The 26,510-nt window shown below is 56.8% G+C and overlaps 3 protein-coding genes across 7 annotated transcripts in view; 2 read left to right on the top strand and 1 right to left on the bottom strand.

Annotated features, from left to right (window-relative positions):
* Positions 1 to 6,641, top strand: part of AP1B1 (adaptor related protein complex 1 subunit beta 1) — a 57,786-nt gene extending 51,145 nt beyond the window's left edge. For all 4 annotated transcript variants that reach the window (XM_081285716.1, XM_081285713.1, XM_081285714.1 and 1 more), the window contains 6 exons: positions 72 to 217; positions 2,637 to 2,766; positions 3,027 to 3,111; positions 3,775 to 3,861; positions 3,965 to 4,119; positions 5,470 to 6,641. In XM_081285716.1, the coding sequence (XP_081141842.1) occupies positions 72 to 217; positions 2,637 to 2,766; positions 3,027 to 3,111; positions 3,775 to 3,861; positions 3,965 to 4,119; positions 5,470 to 5,544 (678 nt within the window). In that variant the 3' untranslated portion in view covers positions 5,545 to 6,641. The remainder of the gene's footprint in view (positions 1 to 71; positions 218 to 2,636; positions 2,767 to 3,026; positions 3,112 to 3,774; positions 3,862 to 3,964; positions 4,120 to 5,469) is intronic.
* Positions 6,642 to 14,069: 7,428 nt separating this feature from the next.
* On the top strand, positions 14,070 to 16,531 carry RASL10A (RAS like family 10 member A). Its single transcript, XM_081285743.1, has 3 exons — positions 14,070 to 14,813; positions 15,844 to 15,968; positions 16,258 to 16,531. Exons 1-3 carry the CDS (start codon positions 14,595 to 14,597, stop codon positions 16,523 to 16,525), a joined length of 612 nt encoding a protein of 203 aa, XP_081141869.1. The 5' UTR covers positions 14,070 to 14,594; the 3' UTR covers positions 16,526 to 16,531.
* A 427-nt stretch (positions 16,532 to 16,958) lies between these two features.
* GAS2L1 (growth arrest specific 2 like 1) lies at positions 16,959 to 23,022 on the bottom strand. 2 transcript variants are annotated; one of them, XM_081285725.1, is made up of 6 exons: positions 22,516 to 22,688; positions 20,796 to 21,444; positions 19,250 to 19,357; positions 19,062 to 19,158; positions 18,814 to 18,976; positions 16,959 to 18,305 (listed from the first exon to the last, which is right to left on the bottom strand). In XM_081285725.1, exons 2-6 carry the CDS (start codon positions 21,423 to 21,425, stop codon positions 17,273 to 17,275), a joined length of 2,031 nt encoding a protein of 676 aa, XP_081141851.1. In that variant the 5' UTR covers positions 21,426 to 21,444; positions 22,516 to 22,688; the 3' UTR covers positions 16,959 to 17,272. The 2 variants fall into 2 exon arrangements, with proteins under 2 accessions (XP_081141851.1, XP_081141852.1); XM_081285726.1 differs by lacking the exon at positions 19,062 to 19,158 and having other exon boundaries at positions 18,008 to 18,305; positions 22,516 to 23,022.
* Positions 23,023 to 26,510: the final 3,488 nt, after the last annotated feature.

Genomic DNA, 26,510 nt, shown 5'->3' with positions numbered 1-26,510 from the left:
CCCCAGGTGGGCTACTGAGCTTGGGTCAGAGAAAGGGATATGTAAGAGCCCCACCCCGGTCTTCCCTGCAGGTCTGGCTCCCAGCCATGAAGGCCAAGGGCTTGGAGATCTCAGGCACCTTCACCCGCCAGGTGGGCTCCATCTCCATGGACCTGCAGCTGACCAACAAGGCCCTGCAGGTCATGACGGACTTTGCCATCCAGTTCAACCGCAACAGGTGAGCTCCCAAGGAAAACCTGCCCAGAGTCTATTGGCCTGCAGGCAGAGCTGGCAGCCACAGGGGGCTTGGAGAAGATAAATGTTCCTCACCACTCTCAAGCCAAACTCCACAACAGTGATCCCCACGCCACTCAGCCTTTTTATGTAGACTCCAGAGTACCAGGAGGAGCAGGAAGGGTGTCCCCCACTTACTTTTGCCTTCCTTTGATGGCTGGAGAAATGTTGCTGTTAGAAATTCCAATTCTGTGGGCTGGGGTTGTGGCTCAGCGGTAGAGCACTCGCCTAGCATGCGTGAGGCACTGGGTTCGATCCTCAGCACCACCTAAAGTAAAATAAAGACATTGTGTCCCCTTATAACTAAGAAAATATATTTTAAAAAAAGAAAAAAAAATTCCAGCTCTATGAAGCACGGGCCTATAATCTCAGCAGTTTAGTGAAATCCTGTCTCAAAAGGTATCCAGGTACAGCGGCACACGCCTATAATCCCAGCAGTTTGGGAGGCAGAAGCAGGAGAATCGCAAGTTCAAAGCCAGCCTCAGCAGCTTAGCAAGGCACTGAGCAACTTAGCAAGAGCCTATCTCGAAATTTAAAAAGTGGGAGAGTGGGGTGCTGGGGATGTGGCTCAGTGCTTAAGCATCCCTGGGTTCAAATCCCTGGTACCAAGAAAAAAATTAAAGATAACAAAAGGAAGGACTAGGATGTAGCTCAGTGAGGCACTCCAGGTTCAATCTCCAGTACCAAAAGAAAAAAAAAGAAAGAAAGCAAACCTACTCCCCAGCTCCAACCCAGCAACCACCCTTTAACAGGCTTCCTCCATACCAGGAGGGAACTGTCCCTCCACTGTCAGGAGCTCAATCCTCTTTTCCCAGACCCTAGTCACATTTGTGTCAGGAAGCAACTCTAAGAAAGCAGGTGGGGAGTGGGCCTCCTTACCCCAACCCACCCCCCAGTGGCACAAGATCAGATTCCTCTGGGAATGAATGGTGGCTGCTCCAGGATCCTCACCCACTCAGGTCCCCACACTGCATGTCATAGGGCAGCTCACTTGTCTGGCACCATGCTGGATTGGTGAGGCAGCGAGGCTAGGGCTCTCTGGGGAACTGAAGCAGCCCCTCCTGATGAATCTTCTTCCTGAGCAGCTCCAGTGATGAGCAAACTGAGCCTCTAAGAAGTTGACTGAAGGGGCTGCTTCCTCAGGGAGATCCTGGGGCTCCCACCCTTGGGCAGGCCAGGAAGGCGAGGGCAGCTCTGCCACTTTCTCTCAGAGGACCCTAGAGGCCACACATACACTCAGGTACTAGGGATCGTCCCGACACTTGCTCATAACAAACCTCCTGTGTGTTGAATACTTCCTGGGTATCAGAACCTGGGCCAAGTGCTTTTGGAGTGTTGTTTAATGGAATCACCTGACAGCCTAGAAACTTAATGCCATTTTCCCTTTTTAATAGATTCAGAAAGGGCAAGGGCCTTGCAGAAGGCCACAGTGGCAGTGGTAGAGGTCCCAGGAAGGCCTGACTTGCTGAGCCACCATGCAGGCCTGGGGTTTCCTATGTCATCTCCTGCTATTTCTTAGGTAGGCTTAATTTGGCCTTGTGGGTAAAGAGCACAGCGGGAATCCAGAAGCTTGAGTTCTGATTCTTAGCAGTATCACTCACCCTGTATGGTCTGGGCATGAGTCTGTGCCTCCCCGAGGCTCCCTGTCCTCACCTGAAAGATGGGATGACATCTGCCTGTTTTTATGAGGATAGAAACTGCTGTGCTAGCACATGCCCAGCATGGCCACCCCACGGCCTCAGTTCAGGTCACAGTCCATGCTGTTGTAATTTACCAAGAGCCTACAGTGGGGGTGTCTCTCACACCAAGGGTTGGTCCTCCTAATTGTGGGATCTGCCCACATACTGCTCTTGTCCACACTGCTCTACAGATAAACAGGACTTTCCTGAATCTCTGTGGCCATTTCTGGCCCAGTGAAATCTGGCTTTCATTTAAGGTGGTCAGACCCCTCCCGGGAGCTGGGAGTTGGCAGCAGAGACTTGGGTAGCCACTGAGTTTTCAAGTTAAAAGAGTCAGTGTCTGGTGTCAGGTTGGAGCTGCTCAAGGGCAGAGCAGGGCAAGGCTGTACTAAACTTGGACCTGCCCAGGCCCCAATCCAGAGGAGAAGGGAAGAGTTGTGCTTCAGTCTGCAGCGAGAGTGGGGCAGAGCGGCGGGCGCAAGGCTCTTGCCTCCTGTCTCCACAGCCATGGGGGTGTGGCAGTGGTCGGGAGCCCGTCCTGCCCTTAGCCTAGAGTTTGGGCAAGGCCAGCTTGGTGAAGAGGCTCCTTGTTCACCTCTGTGCCCACTCTGGCCTAAAGAGCCCACCTGGCGTGTGTTAGCACCTGCTCCCCTGCCATCCCTGCGGGGGCTTCTCTCTCCCCAGCTTTGGCCTGGCCCCCGCCGCCCCCCTCCAGGTGCATGCGCCGCTCAGCCCCAACCAGACGGTGGAGACCTCCCTGCCTCTTAACACAGTGGGCTCAGTCATGAAGATGGAGCCTCTGAACAATCTCCAGGTGTGTTCCAGCAGGGCCAGGCACCTCAGTGCTTCCCTGCCTGCTGGCCCCAGGGACCCAGGGGACCCAGCCGTGGCAGCAGAGGGCTGGTCTATGGAGTCCTGGTTTGGGCTACATATGTGCCAGGGGCGGCCCAGATCAAAGGGAACAAGGGGAGGGTCATGCTCGGGAATGCCCTCCTTTGGGCCTCAAAGGTGGTGTCAGCCCAAGAATCAAGGTGTCAAGCCTCTGGGACTGACTGGGGACCTCTTTGTGCCCAGGTGGCTGTGAAAAACAACATTGATGTCTTCTACTTCAGCACCTTGTATCCACTGCACATCCTCTTTGTGGAGGATGGGAAAATGGGTGAGTCATGAAGGAGTCCCTGGGGTCTCTGCAGTGTGCCCTGGCTTGGGAACCTGGCGTTTGCCAAGGATCAGTGGATGGCCTTGCCCCATGGTGAATCCCTCAGCAGAGCCTGTAGCAGGCGGCGTAGCTGGGGCCCCTAGCCCTGGCTGGGCAGATGGCTTATGCCACACAGGAGATCTTTTGCTTGTGGGCTCTCCTACTTGCACCCTCAGCCTTGTCCTACAGGCTGTAGGAGGAACAGATCATGCCACATGCTTAGTGCCCACATCCTGTGTGCTGGGGCCAGAACCTGGAGAAGGCAGTGCAGTAGGGCCTCAGCCCTGCCCAGCCTGTGGGGAGTGCTGGGCCCACGTCATCTCTCGCTTGCTGCAGCAGCCCTGGGAGGCAGGCCATGACTAACAAGCAGGTGGCTCAGAGCCAGAGGAGGAAGAGGTGGGAGTGGGGAGGTGGAGAGAGGTGGGAAACTTGGGGTCACTTGGGAACATCCCTGGTGCCCTCATCACAGAGCTAAGGATTTGCTTGGAGAAGCAGAAGGGGCTGTGGAGGAGCTTGTACCTGTCCTCAGACAATAAAGACCAGACCCATTTCCTGCCATATGCCATTGAGGGGCCACACATGTATCAGGGACCCATCTCTTACCCAACCCCACTCACCCTGCAGATCGGCAAATGTTCCTGGCCACATGGAAAGATATTCCCAATGAGAATGAAACCCAGTTCCAGATCAGAGACTGTGCACTCAACGCAGGTGGGGACTCCCCAAGCCTAAGCCCAGCCTCTTGGTTCCCGCTGGGCCTTGCCAGTTCCCAGCCCCCCGCCCTCGCTGACCTGGGCCCTGTCTGACTCCTTAGAGACTGTGAGCAGCAAGCTACAGAGCAGCAACATCTTCACCATCGCCAAGAGGAATGTGGAGGGCCAGGACATGCTCTACCAGTCCCTGAAACTGACCAACGGCATCTGGGTTCTGGCAGAGCTACGGATCCAGCCGGGCAACACCAGCTTCATGGTGAGAACCCCTGCAGTTGCCTGAAGTCCTGGAGCTCTGCCACCAGGCCAGTGGGGGGGGCTCTGATGGGGTTGTGCTGAGGGTCCCTTGGAACCTGGTGTGAATTAGACTCGGTTGTCTCTGAAAAACACCTTTCTAGAAACTTACAGTGAACCCCCTCAAGTTATCAGGTAAGACACCAGGCATCTCCCACCTGGGCAGTGGCATTGCTGGGAACAGGCCCTGGCCCTGCTGTCATGCCAGTGCCTGAGTGCCCAGCCAGGAGGACGTTGATTCTCAGCCGCCTGTGGTCCCCAGCCTCAGAATCAGACCTAGTTGGGAGATGGCCTCCATGTGTGCCTGGTTGTCCTGGAGCCTACGCTGCTATTCCCGGGAACGGGGAGCCCCAGGCTTTGCTTCTCCCTGCACCCCTGGGTTTGGCAGGCATGGCCCTGCAGACCTGCAGACACTGCCTCCTCTGGCCCCGCTGGTGGCCTTGGCACTACGGTGGGAGAGGGTGCGGTGGTGGCTTCAGTGGTGGTAATTTCCGTCTCCCTGTGTTTGGTTGCTGCATGTCCACCTTCCCTGCTGGCGCCGTGGTGCAGGACTTGGAGGTTAGCAGATTGCTTTTCTCTTCCTCTTCCCACCCCCCGTCCCCAGCCATGCTGTGCACCCCCATCTCTTGGCCTCACTTCACTCTGCTGTTCCCAAAGCCAAGCAGAAGTGCAGATAGGCTGCCCATGTACCCGTGCTTCCAGCCCCTGAGGAGCTGACACCCCCACTTCCACACACAGTGTGCAAAGAGCCCTGGGGGCCACTGCTGCCCGCTTCCAGAACTCGACTCCCCCGCCCCCTCCTAATTGCATCCTCTAGAACCGTTACTTTTGAGTGGAGGGGTGGCTGGTTTCTCCCTCCTCTGCCTGGAATCGTGGGGCGCACACCTCCGTCAGCGCAGAGGCAGTCTTTGTAGGAACAAGCCCTGGGCACCTCACCTGCTCCCTCCCAGCCCTCTGCCCCTTCAGGATTTCCTGTCAGTCTTTGTCCTGAGGACCCCAGATCTCCAGGGGCTGTGGAAGGCCAGGCCCTCCTGGTAGCTTACAGCTCATGAGTCACATCGCCTGCCGGTAGGGCTCTGGTGGCGAGGCTGACAGCAGGTGTGTGGGCTGCAAGTATATTTGGTCCCCACCCAGCTGGCTGTGATGGCCACCCCCTCTGCTTTACCTCACATCTGCCCCAGCCACAGCTGCCACTAGGCCACGTGGGCATGTCACGCTCATCCATCTGGTACCTGCTCTCTCCCCTCCCCTGGTGTTCCTCCTGCGGAGGAGCCTGGGGATGAGTGCTCTCTCCTCTGCCCCTCTCCCCTTGCAGCTATCCCTGAAGTGTCGAGCACCAGAGGTGTCCCAGCACGTCTACCAGGCCTATGAGACCATCCTCAAGAATTGAGGCATCCAGCACCCACCCAGCCTCCTGCCAGCCCTGTCGAGGAGCCGCTGGGGGTAGCAGCACCTCCTCCTCATGGGAGGGAGGGGGCAGGGCTCCTGGCCACCCAGGGGGCTCCCTGGCCCTGACTGCAGGGGCCACCAGGTCCTTGGGGCAGAGTGGTCCCCCTCCTGGGGGAGAGCTCAGTGTATCCCATGCTCTGGTCACCCCTCTTCCATTGCTGTTCACGTGGGGTCAGGTGAGGGGAGTGAAGGAAACAGCCCGAGTGGCAGTGAAAGCTAATGCAAGGCTGCAGGGTCCCTTCCTCCGCCTGTGCCTGGGCATGAGTGTGGCGCTCTCCTCAGGCTCCCAGCTGGACAGGCCCTGCTGTCTCTTGGGTTGGTGTTAGAGGCCTTCCCACTGCCGCCTCGAGTTGCGTGGACTCTGGCAGCCTGTCCTGGGTATGTGGGGAGGGTCCCCTGGGTACCAGAAAAGCTGCTGTATCAGGATCAGGGGCTCCAGGGTTCATGGATGTGACAGGAGCTGAGCTGAGCTAGCCAAGGTGAGCTCTGGGCCTGCACCACCCACCCACCGTCCACAAGTTGGTACCCTGTGACTGCCCCCATGTCAAGACCACACAGAAGCCCCCAGAGCCCCTGCCTGGGCTCCTGCTCCCCCAGCAGCCATTGTCGTCCCCACCCCTTGCTCTTGAGGACCGTCACTGCCTCGATACATTCCTTGGCATCCTCTTGGGGAGCCCAGGGCAGGGCAGAGACAGGGCCAAGGGATGGGGCTGCAGGCCTGCGGGTGAGCTTCCTGCCTGGGTTCCTGGGGCTTCTCCAGCATCAGCTGCCCTCCCCTGGCTCCCAGTCTCAATGTCTGACAGCACATTAGGTTTTCCTGTCTTTGCTGTTTGATAATAAAGAGATTCTGCTTTTGGCAGTCACGGACACTTCTTTCCCTCCCCAAAAATCAGATTTGAAAACTGCCTCCAAGTGGCCAGGGATGTTGTCTGACCCCCGCAGTAACTATATCTAATATATACAAATAGAAAATATATATTGTATGTTACTCTTATTTTCAAAAAGAGAAAGTGAATAAAAATGATGACATCAAGTGTTTCCCTGGCCGGTGTGTCAGGTCCTGAGGCTCTTCTGGGTGGGCATCCTGGGCTCAAGCTGCACCTCACACTGAGGACAGGGTTTTCCCTCCATCCTGTCCTTGGGAAACCAACTTCTGAGGCCTGCTGGTCTCCCTGGCACCTCTCCTGCCACTGATCCCAAGTCCTCTCCAGCTGATGCGCTCTCACCTTTCGCCACTGGCCAGGAGGGCTGGCATCCCATTTGGGTTTCCCCTGGCTCCCTGCCTTCTGGGAGGCTCCTGGGAGCCACAGGAGAATCTCTGAGGAGGGGCAAAGTCTGAACCAGATACTACCAAGGACACTGCTTTGTGTGGCCTCAATTCTGGTGTTGACCTGGGGAGGGCAGCAGTGCCAGGCGGGCTCTGTTGGCAGAGCTTCCACTTGGTTGGTGGGGCTTCTGCCTGCTTCTCAGGGAGGAGCAGCCAGGGTCCCTCCAGCCCACCTCAGCCCCAGCTACCCGCTCCTGTTCTTTCTGCGCTCAGCCCCCAACACCCTACCTGCCCAGCTGCTGGAAACCAGGAAAAGATGGTCTGCCCCTTTGGCTGGGCATCCTGCCCCGCCTCTGAGCCCTGAGGTGCCAGTGTGCTGCCCCAGGGAACAGAGATTAAAAAAAAAAAAAAAGGCAAGGCCCTTGATTGTACAAGCCTGGTTCTTGCAGCCCCTCAAGATCTAGGTTCAGAAGGCCCCGGGCAGATGCTGCTTGAGGCTCTGCCTGACTGCTAGCTGCACCTGTGTGTTGCCTGCGTCCCCAGATCCAAGAATCCCTTAGAGGATTCCTGGATGGGGTCACTGCCTGCAATGACTGCTGGCGCCATCATCCTGGGGCTTCTCAGACCCTCCTCTGCCCCCCACATCTACCATCAAGGCCAGACAGTGGACATGTAGGATAGCTGTTCCCACTGGATTGACATTGGGCCACCAGAGGCCCAAGTCAAAGACCTTGGGTGAGGAGAACTGATAAGAAAGGTGGGCTGGGGCTGGGGCTCAGCGGTAGAGGGCTTAACCTTGCACGTGTGAGGCCCTGGGTTCCCCCTCAGCACCACATAGAAATAAATAAAGGTATTGTGTCCAACTACAACCAAAGAAAAAGAAAGGCTGGAGTGGGCTTGGTGGTGCACACCTGTAATCAAGAAACCCGAGGCTGAAGCTGGAGGACCACAAATTTGAGACCAATCTGCAGAATGTAGTGAGACCCTGTATTTAAAAAAAAAAAAAAAGGGCTGGGGATGCAGTTCAGTGGTCGAGCATCCCTGGGTTCAGTGTCCAATACCACACACACACATACACAGCTGGCCTGTTTGAACTGAGTGAGTTCATGGGCTTGCCCTCCTAAGTCAGTCTGCCTAAACCTCAGAGCATGGTGGGCAGGACCCTCCCATGATTCTGCTCACACAGCACCCAGCAAGAGGAGACCCAGCCTGTTCCTCAGGCTTAATATACTGGGGGGAAACAGGCAGAGGACCTTCAGGCTCCCAGTTCTCCAAGTGTGGGGTGCTACATATGGACATTGCATCAGGAAGACTGGCACCGAAGGCCAGGCCACCAGGCCTTTAGGAAAAGTGCTTTAGGAGCTATTCAATCCCAGCCCTTCGGCCTCCCTGTCCTTCCCATCTCATGCCTCCTCCTCCACCTGCTCAGTTCAGACCACCTCTCAGACCTGGAAGTCCTGCAGCTTGGGGAGGCACCATGGCTTTTGGGGACGAGGGTACTGGGGATTAAACCCAAAGGCCCTCCACCCTGGGCCACACCCCCTACTTTTTAAGTTTTATTTTGTAACAGGGTCTTGCTAAATTGCAGAAGCTGGCCTTGAACGTGCTATCGTCATGCTTCGGCCTCTGGAGTCACTGGGATTACAAGCATGTGCCCCCATGCCCTGCCAGCCCTGGCTCTCTTTAAGAAGATTCTCCAGCATTTTGGGCCTTCCCAGCTGGTTAGGAAATTCAACAGCAACCAGTTCCTTTTAGAGGGTCCCACAGATACACACCCATGCTAAGGGCTGTGGTGAGACCTCCTTTGGCATTATGTTTTTTAACCTTTATTTTATATTTATTTTATGTGGTGCTGAGGATTGAACCCAGTGCTCACACATGCCAGGCGAGTGCTCTGCCACTGAGCCACAGCCTCAGCCCCTCCTTTGGCATTTTTAATCTTCAATTAGTGGTTTATGTTTGTTTTCAGGAAGAAAGTGATGCAGGGCCATAAGATCAATCATACAAAGGATAAACTTCTCCCTCCCATCTTTCCTCAGTCACATCTTCCCTGGAGGCAAAAAAAAAAAAAAAAAAACGTTGCTAGATTTTTTTTTTTCCTTGCAGAGATGCTCGTCTATGTGTGTTCAAGCAAATCCCTAGAGAGATTTACCAAAGAAATGGTAGCACACCTACACACTTCCAGCATGTTCTGTGTGTGTGTGTGTGAGAGAGAGAGAGAGAGAGAGAGAGAGAGAGAGAGGAGGGGGGTGAGATCCGGAGTTGAAGCCAGGCGTTCTAGGCAAGTGCTCTACCACGGAGCCACTTCTCCATCCTGCTTTTCCCTGACAGTAATTTCTGGAGTCAGACCCATATTAGTATTCCGTGGATGAATGGGCCACCATTAGCCAGTCCCTGTGATGGATGGACATGCAGGCTGTTCCTGTCTTCTGCAAGTCCCAGCAGTGCTGCAGGCCAGCACCCTCCCACATACATCCTTGCTCATGGGTACAAAGGCAGCTGTGGGATTGAGCTCCAGAATGGTCTCATCAAACATTAACATTTTAGGGGCTGCGGTTGTGGCTCAGTGGTAGAGTACTCGCCTAGCACGTGCAAGGCCCTGAGTTCGACCCTCAGTACCACATATAAATAAATAAAATGAAGGTATAAAAAAAGTTACATTTTACATTTTTTTAGTTGTAGATGGACACAATACATTTATTTTATTTGTGTATTTTTATGTGGTGCCGGGGATCGAACTCAGGGCCTCATGCATGCTAGGCAAGCACTCTGCCCTCTGAGCCACAACCCTGGCCCCACATTTTATATTTTAATTTGGAGTTCTGGAGATGAAGCTGGAAAGCATAGCTAATATGTAGGAAGCCCTGGTTTTCGTCCCCAGTATTGGAAAAAAAAATCCCATTCAATGAAACCAAGACTGTCCAAATGGCATCTAATACGTTTTCCTTCCCCCCTTCTTACATACAATCAGAGCTTGCAATACACATTGTTCTGTGCTGTACTGGAATCAGAGTGTTTCCATTATTCACTCATTGCAGTGTCCCTGTGCCTTTTATTTGAGGGCTGACTTCGAATGGAACCCAGGAGCACTCTACCACTGAGCTACCCCCTCAGCCTACCCCAGTTCTTTATTTTATTTTTATCTGGAGACAGGGTCTCACGAAATTGCCCAGGCTTGTCCCAAACTTGCAGTCCTCCTGCCTCCGCCTCAGGGATGGCTGGGGCTCCAGGTGTGCCTCCCCGCTCCCAGCCCCGCTTCCCTTTTGATCTTTTCTTTCTAGTACTTGTCAGATCCTAGTGTTTGTCTTTCCCTCTGTTCCATCTGGGCTGTATGTAGGAAGGAGCCAGGGATCCAACTTCCCCTTTCCCCCAGATGGTTAACCAGTTGTCTCCACACCATATACTGAATAATTCATCATTCCCCCACAGATTTAAAATGCCATTTTTATCATATACTGAATTTTCACATATATTCGGATGTTTTTCTGAATTCTGTTCTGGAGAGAATTTGAATGTTCTTTGGTTTCTGCCTTCTTCAAAAAGATTCCCTGCCACCACCACCCCCGCCCCGTCCCTTACTGGGGATTGAACCCCAGGCCCTCCACCACTGAGCTACATCCCCAGCCACTTTTATTTTTGAGATAGGGCCTCACTAAATTGCCTGAGCTGAGAGTCTGCTGCCTCAGCCTCCAGAGTAGCTGGGATTACAGGCATCACGCCAGGCCACAAAGAAGTACCTTTATGTTTTGATAATTTAGAGTACCCTCTTTTTCCCCATTTGTACTTTAGAACTATTTGTTTTAAAAGATGACATTTTATTTGAATCACATCAAATATTTATATTAAACATTGGAGCCAGGCCAATGCCCAAGGAGTGTCCAGAACCAGGCCAGTTGTGGGGGATGCCACTTGAGGGGGCGAGGTAATGGGGAGGCTGCCAGGTTGCTGCTGTTGGGAGGCTGTGGGCAAAGAACTGGGGGAAGCAAAATTCTCCCCCAGTGCCTGCCCCTCCCCAGGCCCACTCCCAACCCTCTGTACCATCTGGGTAGATCCTTGAGGGCTAAGCTTAGGTGTGTCATTGGCTCCTTCTCATGCTCATCACCCCCAGTCAGGCTAGTGCCTCCTGGAGACCCCTCAACCCACAGCCCTTCACCAGCCCAAGGCTCCTGTCTCCATTTCTCTGAAACTGGCTGCAGATGTGTCTCTCTCAGAAGCCACAGAGGACAAGAGTGACTAGCCAGTGCTAGGTCTCCTGTGCCAAAGGAGAAGTGTGTGTGTGGTGGGTGTCCCTGAAATGCTGGATACAAACATGAGGGCAGGGGAGGTCACTGTGGAGTAGGGGCTGGGGAGGAAGAGCAGGCGGCAACACCGCAGTTCCAAATAGAGACACTCAGAAATCCATGTCCCAGGCAGCTCCAGCCGTCCAACTTGCTGGTCTTTGGGAAGCCTGCCACAGGATTGCCCACTCCATGACAGCTCAGAACAGTCTGCATGAGCGACAGGGACCTCCCTAAAGTCCCTCTCCAAAGGGCCAAAGATTCCAGTTGACCACCTCTAGAAGCCCCTCTGGCCCCTGGGCTCCGGTAAAGCTGGGCTTCTCAGGGGGCTTCTTTACAATCTCCTTTCCTGCTGATCAGCTCAGGCCAATCACTGCTCTCCGAGTCTCAATGAGCAGGGGACTCTGGGGTCAGGGCTTGCACATCACAGTCCTGAGGAAGTGGGAATTCCGCTACTGATGCTGACAGGAGAGTCCCTAGGGAAGGTGACACCCCTGAGGATTGTGCAGAACTTTGTGGGAGCCCTGGGACCTTCCCAGTCCACAGTGTCCATCATTCCAAAAGCACGGGCCAAGAAGCCATGAGGGGACTCAGAGGTGCCACGTACAGAGCCCTGCCTGGAGTTCTCAGAGAATCACTGCCCAGGAAGAGGGCACTCCATAGAAAAGGAAGAAAGGGGGGCTGGGGATGTGGCTCAAGCGGTAGCGCGCTCGCCTGGCATGCGTGCGGCCCGGGTTCGATCCTCAGCACCACATACCAACAAAGATGTTGTGTCCGCCGAGAACTAAAAAATAAATATTAAAAAATTCTCTCTCTCTCTCTCTCTCTCTTTCTCTCTCTCACTCTCTCTCTCCTCTCTCACTCTCTCTTTAAAAAAAAGAAAAGGAAGAAAGGAGCCGGGCTCTCATCTGTGATCCCAGCAGTTCAGGGAGGCTGAGGCAGGAGGATAGAGTTCAAAGCCAGCCCTGCAATTGAGTGAGGCCCTAAGCAACTCAGTGAGACCCTGTCTCTAATAAAATACAAAATAGGGCTGGGGAGATGGCTCAGTGGTCAAGGGCCCCTCAGTTCAATTTCCCCCCTAAGCCTTCCCTCTGCCCCCCCTAAAAAAATTCTTTTTTTTTTTAAAGAGAGAGTGAGAGAGGGAGAGAGAGAGGAGAGAGAGAATTTTAATATTTATTTTTTTTTAGTTCTCGGCGGACACAACATCTTTGTTGGTATGTGGTGCTGAGGATCGAACCCGGGCCGCACGCATGCCAGGCGAGCGCGCTACCGCTTGAGCCACATCCCCAGCCCTAAAAAAATTCTTAATCAAGACCCGCCCAGTGTCCACCAGAAAGGTTGGGGGGTAAACTTATTGACTCCCTGCCTTGTTCCCCAAAGGAAGGGAAACAGCTCACAAAATTCAGAAGCTGTAAAATTTTTTAAATTCACAAGAAAAAATGTAAAAAGGGATATCGAGTGAAGGGAAACACTATGAAAAAATATGAAGCCAACCATCCCTATTCACTGAACTTGAAGACAGAATCCTTGCCAGAGGTGGGCTGAGCTCCCTCAAGGTTGAGGAGAGAAGTGAAATCAGGCTGAGGCCCTCTTCCAGCATGGGAGATAAAAACACTGCCACTGTGAGAGAAATGTTCTGAGGTTGCCCAGGATGGCCTCCGTGCTCCTCCACCTTTCCCTGGGCTGGGGAGGGTGTATTGTCCAGGCTCGACTTCTTCTCCTCCTCCTCCTCTCTCCGACCCTCCTTCAAAACTCCATGTCAGCAGCCAGGTACAGTGGCACATGCCTGTAATCCCAGCAACTTGGGAGGCTGAGGCAGGAGGATTCCAAGTTCAAGTCCAGCCTCAGCAATTTGGCGAGGCCCTAAGCAACTCAGTGAGACCCTGTCTCAAATAAAAAATAAAAAGGGCTGGGGATGGGGCTCAGTGGTAAAACCCCTCTGGGTTCAATTCCCAGTACTTGCTCCCCCTTCTCCCTCAGCATCTTGGCAAACAGTAAGATTTTTAATATTTGTTAAGTAAATGAAATCCTTGGTCAGTGTAGAAACCAGACATCTGTGCGTTTCAACTCAGTACCTGGCAGAGGGCAGAGATGTCAGAATCCCTCAGTGTAGTGGAGAGGGGTGCAACTTTGCAAATTGGCAGTAGGAACTTCCTGTCCAGTTCCAGGGAGGGGGATTTGGGCTCTGGAAGTCTGGTTAGGATGTTACTGTCCTTTGAGAGAAGCTACAGGTGGAAGTTCCCGAAGGAAATGGCCTTAGCAGTGACAGGTGGTGTTGGCCAATTTCTGGACCTTTATTTATTTACCTCCAGTCTTATTGAGGCAGGGATTTGAGGCTGAGTTGCTGTGACTCAGTGTGTGCTGGGTTCAGTCCCCTCTGTCCCCTCCTCCCCTGCCAGGCTGCTGTTTTACAATATTTACATATTGTCCAATTTACTCCTGTGGGTGAAAGGAAGGTGGCAGGTCCCTCAGAGAAGACAGCAAGGCCACCAGACAGCTAGGGGCCCCACTTTTCTTCTAACCCTAGAGATTTCTCACTCCAGCCTGTTTCCTCTTCCCTCAAATGGAGATACCAGGGTTGAGGCTGAAGGTTTAAGGATCAAGTAAGGAACAGTTTGGAAAAGGGTCTGACACTTGGTAGATTCTCGGAAGCAGCAAAAGCCCTTGAAGGTTTCTGCCTTTGATGGATGCAGAGCAGAGACCAAGCACAGTATAGCGATTCTTCCAAGGTCACAGCTGGGACCTGATCCGCGCCCTGGGCGGCCCGACTCCAGTGGGCCAGGGTTTGTCAGGAGCCTGCTTGAGCAGTGTTGGGAGCAGAGGACGAGAAGGGGGCGGGCGGGAAGGGGCTTCTATTTTGGAGCGGGCTCCCTGTCCTCCAGTCACCTTCCCACGACCCTTCCCGGGAGGGGCGTCCCGGGAGGGTAGGGGGTGGGAGGGGCGGGCGGTTACCTCATCTCTGTCTCGGGGCGGCCCCGCTGACTCGCTTTGCTCGCGCCTCCAGTCGCGGCCGGGGCGGTGACTCCCGCCGCTGGTTGGAGAGGACAGAGGGGCCGAAGCGCCGAGAGGCTGCGCTGCTGCCGAACCCGTGCCGCGAGGGGGTCGGACCTCGGGGCCCCGCGCTGCCCGGCGGCGCCGCGGTTGGCGCTGCGGGCGGAGGCGGTGTCTGCGCGCGGCGCGCCGGGTCTGTTCTCTCCCGAGCTTTGGCACTCGCCCGAGCTGCTAGTGCGTCCGCCACTGTCTGCCCGCTCGGCTGTCTGCCCTCCCGCCGCCAGCCCTGTCTCCGGGCCCGGCCTCTCCTGTGCTCGGCTGCTCAGCGAGGCGACGAGGAGCGCGGCGGGGCCGGGGCGCACCGGACAGGGCGCGCGGGGCGCACGACTGGGCGCGCACGGCGCGGCGCCGGCCCATGAAGCTTTCCGGCGCGGGGCGCGGCAGCGCGGGCCGGCCATGGGGGGCAGCCTGCGGGTGGCCGTTCTGGGCGCTCCCGGAGTGGGCAAGACGGCCATCATCCGCCAGTTCCTGTTCGGCGACTATCCCGAACGCCACCGACCTACGGACGGGCCCCGCCTCTATCGGCCCGCGGTGCTGCTCGACGGCGCTGTCTACGACCTGAGCATCCGCGACGGCGACGTCGCTGGCCCCGGCCCGAGTCCCGGAGGTGTCGAGGTAGCGGCGTGAGTGGTGGGCAGGGGCGTGTGACAGTGTAAGGAGTGTGTGTGGGCTTGCTGCACACGTGCGTGTCCACGTGGATGGTCTCAGGGCTCCTGACCAGGTTAAGGAATCGAAGAAAAAATGGTGTGTCCCGGTATTGTACTTGAGCCCTCTCCGCCCATCTGGAGGAGCTCAGGACCTAAACCCCGCGACTTAGCCAAGGCTTTCTCTTGTTGCCGTGGGTGTTTCTATCTTTGCCTATCTCCATTGGTGGGACTGGACCAGCGCCTGTCGCTGCACGGTCCTGTGGCTGTGTCTGGAGCCTTGAGCAGAGCCTTGAGCAGTGGGAGAGATTGGAATCAGGCACAGGGATATACTTCCTAAAGGAGGTAATTCTTTGCTCCCTCATTCCTGTGACCTGGAGCAAAGACATTTAGTAATTTGTGCTAACTCCGGCTCTCCAGTCTTGGAGTGAATGTCCGAGAGGTTCAGAGGAAAAAGCCAGGATTAAACAGGGCTTCCTGAAGCGGATGACACCGAGCTGAACCTGGAAGACTGAGTGGGGTTTTGGGTAAAGTGCAAAGTGCATTCGAGGTGGAAAGAACAGTAGGTTCCGAGTGAACAGTAGTGGGCATGGCTGCGGCTGACGGGTGGTCTGGGGCTCTGGAGGGAGGCGGGTTTCCAGGGCCCTGGGCTTGACAGGCAATAGTAGCCTGCGAGGGCGGCTAAGTGGGGGAGCGGCCCGACTGCAGTTGAGCTGGGGGAGACTGGAAGGAAGAAAAGGAATATGGGAGCGAGGGAGCAGGAAAGGAAGGCGAGGTTGAAGGAGGGCTGGTGGCCGACAGGCTCCAGACATGGTTGGAGAAATTTACACTGGACATCATCATAAGGAGGGTAAGGCCCAGGAAGCTTGGAGGAGGGCGCTTAGAGATGGGGATGAGCCACCAAGGCCCGAAAATGAACTGTGGGTTTAGTGTCGCCTGCAGAGTTAAGGGGCAGCAGGGTGGGAAAGCGGCTTCCGCAAACCCCGGCCTCCCGCTCCCAGGAATGTCCTGACTCTAAAGACTGGAGCTTGCAGGATACGGACGCCTTCGTGCTCGTCTACGACATCTGCAGCCCGGACAGTTTCGATTACGTGAAGGCCCTGCGGCAGCGCATCGCGGAGACCAGGTGGGGGCGCGGCAGGAGGTGGTGGTGGGGAGAGGGACCTGACTGGGCCAGGCCTTTGCCCGAGGGGAGTGGGAAGATGCTCCCCTACTAGGGGCTGCAGGATCAGGTCATTGCTGTAGGAAGGTCTCTAACATAAGTCTTTGGCACACACAGGCCTGATATTTCTTGGAGGTCTCTGGCCATAGGAAAGAATGCACCTGTGTGTGTATATTCTTGGGGCGGGGATAAGGGGCTTCTCTGGCTGTGGGGTCCCCAGCACCGTGTCTCTTATCCCCAATCCGGGCCCCAGGCCGGCGGGAGCGCCCGAGGCACCCATCCTCGTGGTAGGCAACAAGCGGGACCGGCAGCGGCTGCGCTTCGGACCTCGGCGTGCACTGGCCGCCTTGGTGCGCAGGGGCTGGCGCTGTGGCTACCTCGAATGCTCTGCCAAGTACAACTGGCACGTGCTGCGTCTCTTCCGCGAGCTTTTGCGCTGTGCTCTGGTACGCGCACGTCCTGCACACCCAGCCCTGCGCCTGCAGGGGGCGCTGCATCCAGCGCGCTGTATCCTCATGTGACCGGATTGGACAAGATTGCCCAACCTCACTCGGATTGGACAGAGAAATCTCCTCCCTGATTGGATAAGGAAAACTCCCACCTAGTCTCCTGGGCGACCGGCCTCTCTTTGAACTACACTGGGGCCCAACGCCCCATTGGACAAGATCAATCCTTTCTGGGGCCTCATTGGGTCACAGTCGATGGAAAGGACTTGGCTATGTATCTGATTGGGAGCTCGAACTGTTCCTAGCACTTCATTGGACACAATCCCTAAGTCCCGCCTCTCTGGAGGTAATAAAAAAGAAACAAAGTGCACCTGAGATTTTTGTTCTGGGATGGGCAAGACAGAGACTTGATTTTGGACTAGAGCTGCCAAGCTTGGCCCCCTGGCAATTAACTCCAGAATCCCAACTTGAGGACTGTCAAAGGGGTGTGATGCTCCAAGGCTGAGTCTCCAAGAAACAGACAGTTTGCGGAGCAAAACTTTACTGTCAGAGACTCTGCTGGACCATAGGTCCTCGGGACACCGGGCTAGCCCAGCCTCCCCTAAGGCATTCAATAATATTAGTAATTAAATAGCTACGCTCATCCCCCAACCGGAATGTACAACAGAGGTCCCATTGTGCCTTGTGGTCCCGAGGGGTCTGGTCCCATGAGGTCTGGTACTCAGGAGGCGAGGGGGCTCCCTGATGCAGAGGGTAGGTTAAGGCCACCAAGGAAAAGGAGAAGGAATGGGGTCTGGGAGCAGATGGGCTGGTTCATCACATTCAGGAATCTGGCTCGGCCCTTGGGGTGACCGAGGGCTGGGCTGGCCAGGCCCCGAACTCCGTGGGTCCAGAAGGGCGTCGGGGGCCGCGAGGTGTGGGAATGCGAGAGGGTTTACGGTCTGGCTGTGTGTCCATCCGACCCCGTGCCCAGACCCGCGAGGGTTCTGGGCCAGCCAGGGGGGTCCCAGGTGCCTCTAGAGGCCTCCCTATGCCAATGCAGGGGCTGCCTTCGTCTGACGAGCTGGATAGGGCTTGACTACGGGGCCCGGGCAGCCCATTGGCTGTCCGGCCTGAGTCCCCTGGTTGGCCACACTTGCCACCCAGGACGCTGAGGGATGAAGAGGAGGAACTGGAGGAACAGTAGGCCGAGTCGGGAGCGGGAGGATCTGGGGCCCGAGGCGGGTCAGGGGCTAGTCCGGTGGGAGTCTCGCTGGCAGCAGCTTCAAGGGCACGGGCATTGGCCAGGAATTCCTCTTCCAGGCGCAGGAACAGCTGCTGCTCCTGCTGCGGGTCAAGCTGCAGAGGTGTGCGGAAGACACTGGCGGGTGTGGCGCCCAACTCTGGTCCCGGGCTGGAGACCTGGAGAGGCTGGGGCGCTGCAGGGCTGCGGGCACGGGGAGTCTGGGGGGTGCTCCTGCCTGAGCCCCCGCCGCCCCTTCCCCGCGACACACAGGAGTGCTGCCCATCTCGGTCCCTGCGCACTAGCAGTACAGCCTGCTCCTCGCGGTTCTGGCTGCGGGCCCGGCGGACAGAGCTGGGGGCGGAAGGCTGGGCTCCTCTGCCGCCTGGGGCAGCCCGGGGCCGACCCCGATCCAGCCGGTCTCGGGATTGGCTGCGAGGGGCAGGCGGCCGTCTTGGAGAGGCCGGGGTGCCTGTGGTCAGCCGCCTGCTGGACCGCTCCCTCCGGAGGGTGCCAGTGCCTGCATCGTCACTGCGGGCACCAAGGGGGCCGCTCTGGGCTGAGGAGGCTGAGGAGTCACTGTCCCCCGAGTAGCGGCGGGAGCGGGGAAGGGGGGGCAGCTGATCCCGGGCCCTGGGGCAAGGGAACAAGAGAGAGATGGGGCATCACTGGCGCGCACGCAGAAGGGGCAAGGAGAGGGACAGCAAGGCAGGTGGGTGGCACAGCCATGGGAGTGCTGGTGGGAGTGGTAAGGCATCTGTCTGTCCTGGGGACTTCCAGGGAGAAGTGAGAGGCTCCACAGCAGCTTCCTGCGGCCACTCAGAGCCCCAACACAGCAACGGAAGAAATGAGGTCTGCATGGCCCCCACTGCCCCTCCCCAGGCCTCCGGTCTCCCCCAGGCCGGGCCAGAGGAAGCCTGGTTGGACTGGCCGCTGCCCAACCTCCAGGGCCCACCCCAGCTGTGTTGTTGGTTTGGTCAGGTTGCCATGGAGACGGGAAGCCAGGCCCACCCCCACCCACGGGAACTTTTCCCAGGGTGTGAGTCACTCTGGAGCCGAAGGAAGGCAACTCCGTCATCCGGCCAGGGCGGAAGCCCCACCCCCTCCCCGCTGCTCCTTCCCATGTCCTCCTGCACCTCACCTGGGCAGGGTCTGGGCCCCCTCCTTTGTGCTTCGTAAAGTAACCTCAGTCCGAGAGCCCCGGCGCTCACCCCCGGGAACTGGGCTACCAGGCCGGGGACTTGGGGTGGGTGACACCCTCTGGGGGGAGAAGGTCCAGGCCCTGGGCTGGGCAGGTTTGTGGGCTGTGGGGGGAGAGAACAGATGACATATGAGGGATACAGCCAGGGAAGGGAGCCCCTGCTTGTCCACCCAGCCCCAGGCACTGACCAGTGGAGGAACAACGGCAAGGGTCATGCTTGTCCAAGTAATGCTCCAGTGTGTCCCAGCCACCACCCACACGTACCATCACGTGGCTTCTCAGCACCTGTGGGGGCCCAGAGTGGGCAGGTCATGGCTGCAGCTCCTGGGTCTGACAGCCCACCAGATGGTTGCAGCTGGCAGCTGGGGACCCTTACCCGCACGAAGATGAGCACATTGGAGTCTCCCACTCGGTATTTCCCTTCAGAGACCTTCATCATGGGGAACTGGTCTGGGCAAGTGCAGTGGCCCAGAATCTCCCTCACCTAGGGCCAGAGAGGACAGGCTGGAGGTCAGGGGTCGAGTCCCTCCTCTCAGGGCTTACTGTCAGCAGCTCCAGGGTCAGGAGGAAGTAAGTGCTTCCGGGGGAATGGGGGTTGGAGACTTGTTGCCCCAGACATGGGTGCAGCTTCCAAACATGACCGGCTCCCCTCGTTGGCCCCCAGGGCCCAGAAAGCGGACCAGGACGAGATGATGGAACTGTCATCAAGTGGGAGTGTAGAACCCCAATGAGGAACAGCCTTGAAGCCCTTAAGCCTGGGGGAGCCCTGGAACCCGTCCTCAATGCTCCTTCACCCACATCACAAAGAGGGACCTGAGGTCACAGGAAGGCCAGGCCCTGGAGGAGGCAGGTCATGGGATACAAGTGCAGGGGACTCTGTGCCTGGCTGAGCACTGGTGTGGGGGAGTGCCACAGACGTGTGGGACACATGCACACACCAATATGCACACACAGGCCACTGACCTGGCAAAACACATGCTGCACACATGTCACTCCAAGCCTGGAGCTGCCAGGCTGGCTGTGTGGGAGGCCCTGCCCGCCTCCCTGCCCACAGCGGCGCCGGAGGAAATGAGCAGGTGGGGCCTTGGGTGACCCAGGCCCAGGCTGGGGGTGGAGCACATGCCTCTGCCCACGCCCGCCTCCTGGGCAGGCACAGCACAGTCCTAACCTCCAGATAAAAAGGAAACTCTTGGCCTAGCTGCGGGGGTAGCAGGGACACCTAGGCCCTGGGAAAGGAGGGAGGTGGCTGGGGACATTGCCCAGCACCTCCTATGCTCCAAGCAGGACTCCTGCAGCTCCAACAGGTCTTCCTGTTCCCAGCAGCAGCAGCTGGGCTTCCCAGAGGAGGGCCAGGCGCTCACTGAGTGCCTACTATGCACCAGGTACCTTGCAGAGGGCTTTGCACACCTCATTGAAGCCAAGTGCAGCAGCCGCTCAACCTTGAGCACTGAGGTTGAGGATGCACCTCTAGCTCCTGAGTGCGGGAAGGGCACTGAGGGGGTGCTCAAGTCAAGAGGCCCCCAGTTGAAGGAAGGCACAGCACATGATTAGTGCAGCTTTAGCACCTAAAAAGAGGGAAAATCATGGCTGGGGACCTAGCTTAGTGGCAAAAAGCATGCAAAAAGCACGGGATTCCATCCCCAGCACCAGAGGGGCTAGGGGAAACGTTGGGGAGATGCCAAGGTGCAGAATCCTGTCCCAGGCCCAGCTGCACTGTGTGGCCTCGGACCCAGCACCCCTCCCACTATGGGCCTAGCCATTTCCTTGGGCCCAGGTATACACTTGGCATTCAACATATGCACACTTTGCATTGGGTAGGCCAACCTACAGACACCAGGATAGGCAGGGACAGGTAGTGAGCATGGACTCCGCCACCTGGTTCCGGTGTGGGGCGCAGGCAGAGACAGGCTGGGAGGACTCACCAGCTCATCGAGGTTGCGCATGTCACTGGGCGTCATGCGGGGTCCACGAGTGGAAGTCCCTGGTGCAGTGGTGGTTTCTGTGTCCCCAGCAGTGGGAGCATGGGTGCCACTGGGAGGTGCAGCGTGCAGCTCCCGTTCAATCTCCTGCTCGAACTGCACGAGGCGGGGAGCCAGCAGGCCGAGGCGGGCCCCGCGCCGCGCCACCTCCAGCAGGCACAGCACCACGCTCTTCTCGTTCTTGCGCAGCACCAAGTCCTCCGTCTCGAACATGAGCACCTCGGGCACACCCAGCTCCGCGCGGCACCAGCCGATGAAGGTGGCCACGTTGTCTCGGGCCATGAAGGAGCCAGGAACCACGCTGTGTGCCTGGAAGGCCACACCTCGGGTCGGGCGGGTGACAGCCAAAGCACGGGCAGCCTCGGTGACAGCGTTGGCATGCTGGCACAGGGTTGTGCCTGTGGCCAGGCCTGTCAGGAAGCCATCACCACCACCAGGCAGACCCAGGCCATACAGGGCGTTCAGCCACTCTGCCAGGTCTTCTTTCATGGCCTCCACATAAGCCTCACTGGAGCGGAAAGGCCGCACACTCTTTGCTGCCGAGCCTGCGATGCTCGCCACTGGGTCCGCCATGCCCAGGCCAGCCGAGTCACTGTGGGCAGGGACACAGATCAGGATTGCTGTGAAGATCCAGCAAACACTCAGAACAGAACGCTGTACCTGCCCATCACTCAGGCTAAATGCCTGGTTTAAATTCAGGTTGGGAGAAACCTCTACGCTTCAGTTTCCTCCTCTGTGAAATGGGTACAGTAACATTACCCAGCTCAGGATTGCAAGTTCCAGGCCAGCCTAGGCAGCTTAGCAAGACCCTGTCTCAAAGTAAAATGAAAAGGGCCGGGGCTGTAGCTCAGTGGTAGAGCATTACCTAGCATGTAGGAGGCCCTGGGTCCAATCCCCACTACACAAAATAAAAAACCATCTGCCTACAAGGATTCAACGGGATAATCTCACACTCAGTGTTTCTTAATGTCTGATGTTTGGCTTTCTTGGGGTGGGGGATGGGGGATGGGGGATGAGGCCTCCTCCCAGGCAGGTTAGTGCCCATCATCACAAAGAGCTGGGACCTAGAGACAAGAAGCCAATGACCTGGGACCCCAGCAGACAGCTCCGGGCCGCGGGGAGGGGTTGTCTGCATTGCTCAGCGCTAGTGCCCACTCCATCTCCCGCGGGCAGGTCCCTGCTCCTCCCTCAGCGCCTCTCCCCTAAGGACCGCGCCACTGTTACACCCCCAGCAGGCAGCCTGAGCGGTAACTGCAACAACGGCGGCTAGGGCAGCGCCGATGATATTATCTCCATTTTACAGATGAGGAAACTGAGACGCAGAAAGGGTAGGAGCTCGCTGAAGGTCGCTGAGCAGTGGGTGGAAGGGTCCGGGCGCTCCCGGCGCGGCGTTGCTGGTTTCGGGGTGCGATCCCACAGCCAGGTCTGCCGGCCCGGGTCCCGCCTCCTCCAGAAGCCTCCCGGGTGCGCCCCAGGCGGGTACAAGCAGGGCCAGGATTCTGAAAGGCCTCCGGGAGCTTCCGAGGTGCTAGGGGCCTGGCCCAGAGAGGGCTCAGGGCCGCCCAAGGTCACACAGCCCTGGGGGAACAGAGGCCGCGCACTCCGCGGCCGGTCTCGCAGCAGTGCGCGCTGGGCAGAGGGTGCTGGGGGTCCCCACGCTCACCTGGCTCATCCCGCGGCCGCGGGGAGCATCGCCCCGGCGGGGGCCGGAGCCGGGCCGGGCCGCCGCAGGGAGGCGCCGCCCGAGCCTCGGCGGATCCCGGAGCCTCCTCGGCCTCCGCGCCGTCTCCGCCCCGCCTCCCTGGAATTCGGATCCCGCCCGGAGGGGGCGGGCGGGGCCGCTCGCTCTTAAAGGGGCCGCGGCTTTCCTGGGCGGCTGGGCGGGGTGGGGGAGGAGCTGGAATCTCCCGACCCGAGTCCGGACCTGGCGTCTCTCCGCAGTCGCAGCAAAAGGTGGCCCCCACGCGGCCGCGGCCAGCCCAGACGCTCCATCCAGACCCGGGCCGGTCCCCACGGCCCTGCCTGCCCTCTGTGACCTCGGGGGACCCTTTTTAATGGTCCTCCCTCCCGGACAGTGGCCTTCCCAGGGCTGGAGGCGGCACAGCCTGCTTCCGAGAGCAAGTCAGGAAGCGATAGGGGCCGGGGACTGCAAAGTCACCTCCTTCCCGGGTGGACCTCCGCCATCCAGATAGCCGAGGCGACCCGCCACCAGTGGCGAGCTTCCTCCCGCAGGGCGGGCGCAGCGAGGGGAGGGTGGCCCGGCTGCCTGCCGCCCCTGGGCGCCCGCCCCGCGCCCCCGCTGGAGGCGCAGTTGAACCAAACTGAGTTGAGGGGACCCGCTTTGTGGACGGGGAGCTGAGGCTCAGAAGGGCAGGCAGGTGGCCAGGAGGCTGCGGCAGAGGCTTCCGCACAGAACAGGGGTGTGAGGCCTGGAGGCTGCGGAGGTCGGCCAGGCCGGGGAGGCTGAACCCCGCTCGGTTCTTTGGTTCTTTTCAAACTGCAGAGTCGGGCCCTGGCCGGGATCTGCGGGAAATCCTGCCCCCTGCTGCTGCCGTCTGGGCCGGGCGCAGTCGCCTGGATGGTCTGAGTCGCAGTCATGCTGCCGGGTGGGACCAAACAACCAGGATGCTCAGAGCTTTCATAAAGCTCTCAATGGGTGTCAGACCTGCTCTTTGCCCTTGCCCTGAATGGATGGGGAGTCACTTCTGGGAGGAACACTTGCCATTCACCAACTGGAGCTCAGGATGGGAGCAGCTGATGGACCTGGGGTTTGAACACCACTGTTATGGGAATATCCTCACTCAAGGATCAGGGTCATTTATTGAGCACCTACTTTGAGTCCCTTTGGCACTAAGTTCCCGAAGGTTTCATCTCAGGCCGGAGCTCAGGACCTTTGGGAAAGTGGTTTCAAAATCTCCTGAATTGTCTGGATGCCTCAGGGCTTCACTCCCCACCCTGGTCTGAGTAAGGTGGATAACAAGTACTAGTAATGGAGGGCACATGGCACCTATGGTGCCAAGTCTCTTTTGACACTCAAAACCAACAGCAAAGTGGGGGGCCAAACAAGGCCAAACTCTCAGAGCTTGCAGTTTGAAAGGCAGGCAGCCCCTGGGCTGAGATGGGAGAGAGGTTGGAGCCAGGCAAGGGAGGGTGGGAGTGTGTGCAATTTAAAATCAGAGATTAGGGAAAGAGATGAGAGAAGCCTGGCAGATAACCTGGAGGGAGAGTGCGTCAGGCCAAGGGAATAGCCAGTGGGAATATGAAGTGGGATAGGACTCAGGAGGCCCTGGAGGCTGGAGTGGAGGGAGCTGGGGAGAGGGATGAAGGTGGACAAGTTGGGACAAATCAAGTAGGGAGGGCCTTGTGGACCATGACTCTTGAGGGACATAGAAGGGATTTAGAGCAGGAGAGGTTGACTTAGGTCTTAACAGGATCCCTGGACTGCTATGGTGGGCAGGGAAAATGGCAGGAGCCAGAGCCCCAGAAGGAACCAGGAGTAGCAGTGGAGGTGATGGAAGTATATTGGATGTTGGCGTTTTATTTTTATTTTTCTTGTATCAGGGATTGAAACCAGGAGTGGTATTAACCACTGAGCAATATCACCAGCCTTTTTTTTTTTTTTTGAGATAAGGTCTTACCAAGTTGGCTTTGTATTTTGAACTTGTGATCCTCCTGTTTCAGCCTCCCAAGTCACTGGGGTAAATGATACTTTCAGTTGTCTTCATTTCACAATTTAGGGAAACAGGCCGAGAGAGGACAAGACAGATTTGTTGTCAGCAGCTATGCAGGAATTTGATTCCTGCCTGTACCTATCTTACTGCATTTTGGGGTTTGACCATAGGAAAGGGACTGAATCCAGTGGACTGGTTATGCTTCCTGTGCCTCTGAGGCACCATCTGTAAAATGGAACCATAGTAGTAGTTGCATCATAGTTTGTAAAAAATATTACCATAACTCAGCTCAATGTGGCCTAGCTGATGGGGTACATGTGCATTATGCTGAAGGACAGGCAATGGAGGTAACCCCTTCCTCTTCTCCAGTCTCATGAGCTGAGGCCTGTGACCAGAGCGCTATTCCAGATTCCAGCCTCCAATATTCACACAGGGCAGCTGTGGTGTAGACTACCCTTGTGTGAAAGACCTTGTTATGTGGTGCCTTCCTGGGTCCATAGCATCACCTCCAGGAAAGCCTCTCATTTTCTTACAGAACCAAGGGAAGCAACAGAGGGACAAGAGGACTGGGTTATGGATGCCCCACGGTTATCTGCAGACCCCAGAAGCACTGTGTATGCAGGTTTCTTGCATCCACTAAATGCCAGAGAGCAGCTGGCTTGGCCTTGGTTGCAGCTGGAAGTCTGAGGGAGTTAGTGGAATTGAAACACAATTCCAAAACACAAAGCCATTGCTGGCTGGGCAGCTCTGGGACTTAGTGCGATGGTTGGGTTAACCTGAACCCCCTAAACTGAGTTTGAGAGCCCAATCCGGGATGACAGAGGGACCTGCAGAGCACCTCACTTTTAAATATTTTTAAAAATTTGTTTCTAGTCGTAGGTGAGCACAATAATTTTTAAATTCTTCTATGTGGTGCTGATAAAAAACCCAGTGCCTCATGCATGCTAGGCAAGCGCTCTACCACTGAGCCACAACCCAGCCCAGGAATTAAATATTTTGAGGCACTTGGCACCTGAGGCTTGGGCCTGGGAGATGTGTGTGCCGAGGTGGAAGTGTCTGTAGCACATGGGTCAGAAGCAGCATGGTGGGAGCCACAAAATCTTGAGAATTGCAAAAATGTTTGGTGTCCAGTCATTCTGGCCTCTGGAAAAGGGTTAGGGGCCCAGGGGAGAAGCAGGAAGTCCAGGGAGTTAGTATGGCGGCCTGGCAGGGCTGTGGATGGATTCTAGGTGAGCCAGTTTGGAAGGAGGGTGGGGAATGAGTCATGGTTTCTAATTCCAGGGTTTGGAGCACACACTTATCTGTTGAGATAGGACAGGACAGGATCAATCCTACCTTCCAACCTGTCAAGACTCCTAAGAGGGTGGCATTTGAAGAAGTGTACAATGTCACCAGTGGATAAAACCACAGGACAGGTCAGCTAGGTGTGTGTGTGGGAGCATTGGAGGAACCCAACACTAGCTGTGGGGGCCTCCCACCAACAGACTTGGAAGGCAGCAAGAACAGACAATGCCTGACCACCATCTCCGCAATGCAGACAGCTTGGAGTTATCCTTGCAGTAAAGGCAGTGATCCTAATGTGGGTCCTTAAAGGGGAGAGGAGGCAAGAGAGCACCTCCCAGAAGGAGGGACAAAACTTTGACGGTGGAAGGGAGGCAAAGACAGGGCCCCCTTTGCCTCCCTAGAGGTGAGGAATAAGTTCATGCTAGTGGATGATCTAGTAAAGAACCAGACAGCAGAGATGAAGGTGAGATGCATGTTCAGAAGGGCCAGGAATGGGGCTCAGGTGAGTGCTCGCTGTAATCGCAGTGCAGACCTGTGGCCAGCGGATGACCTCTTCTAGGCTCAAGCCCCAGCTCCCATTAAGGAATCTACCCACACTCCCACACCTCTACCTTACCCCAGTGCCACTGTACATCTTTTCTGAGGGTGTGCTGGGCCAGTTGTTTCTGCAATCAAGAATGTGCTGTACTTTGTTTTCATGCCA

The sequence above is a fragment of the Spermophilus citellus genome (genome assembly GCF_964194105.1).
Source record: "Spermophilus citellus genome assembly, chromosome: 3".
NCBI classification, from domain to species: Eukaryota; Metazoa; Chordata; class Mammalia; order Rodentia; family Sciuridae; genus Spermophilus; species Spermophilus citellus.
Note: the sequence above shows the minus strand (reverse complement) of the source record. Positions and strands in the feature narration are given on the sequence as shown.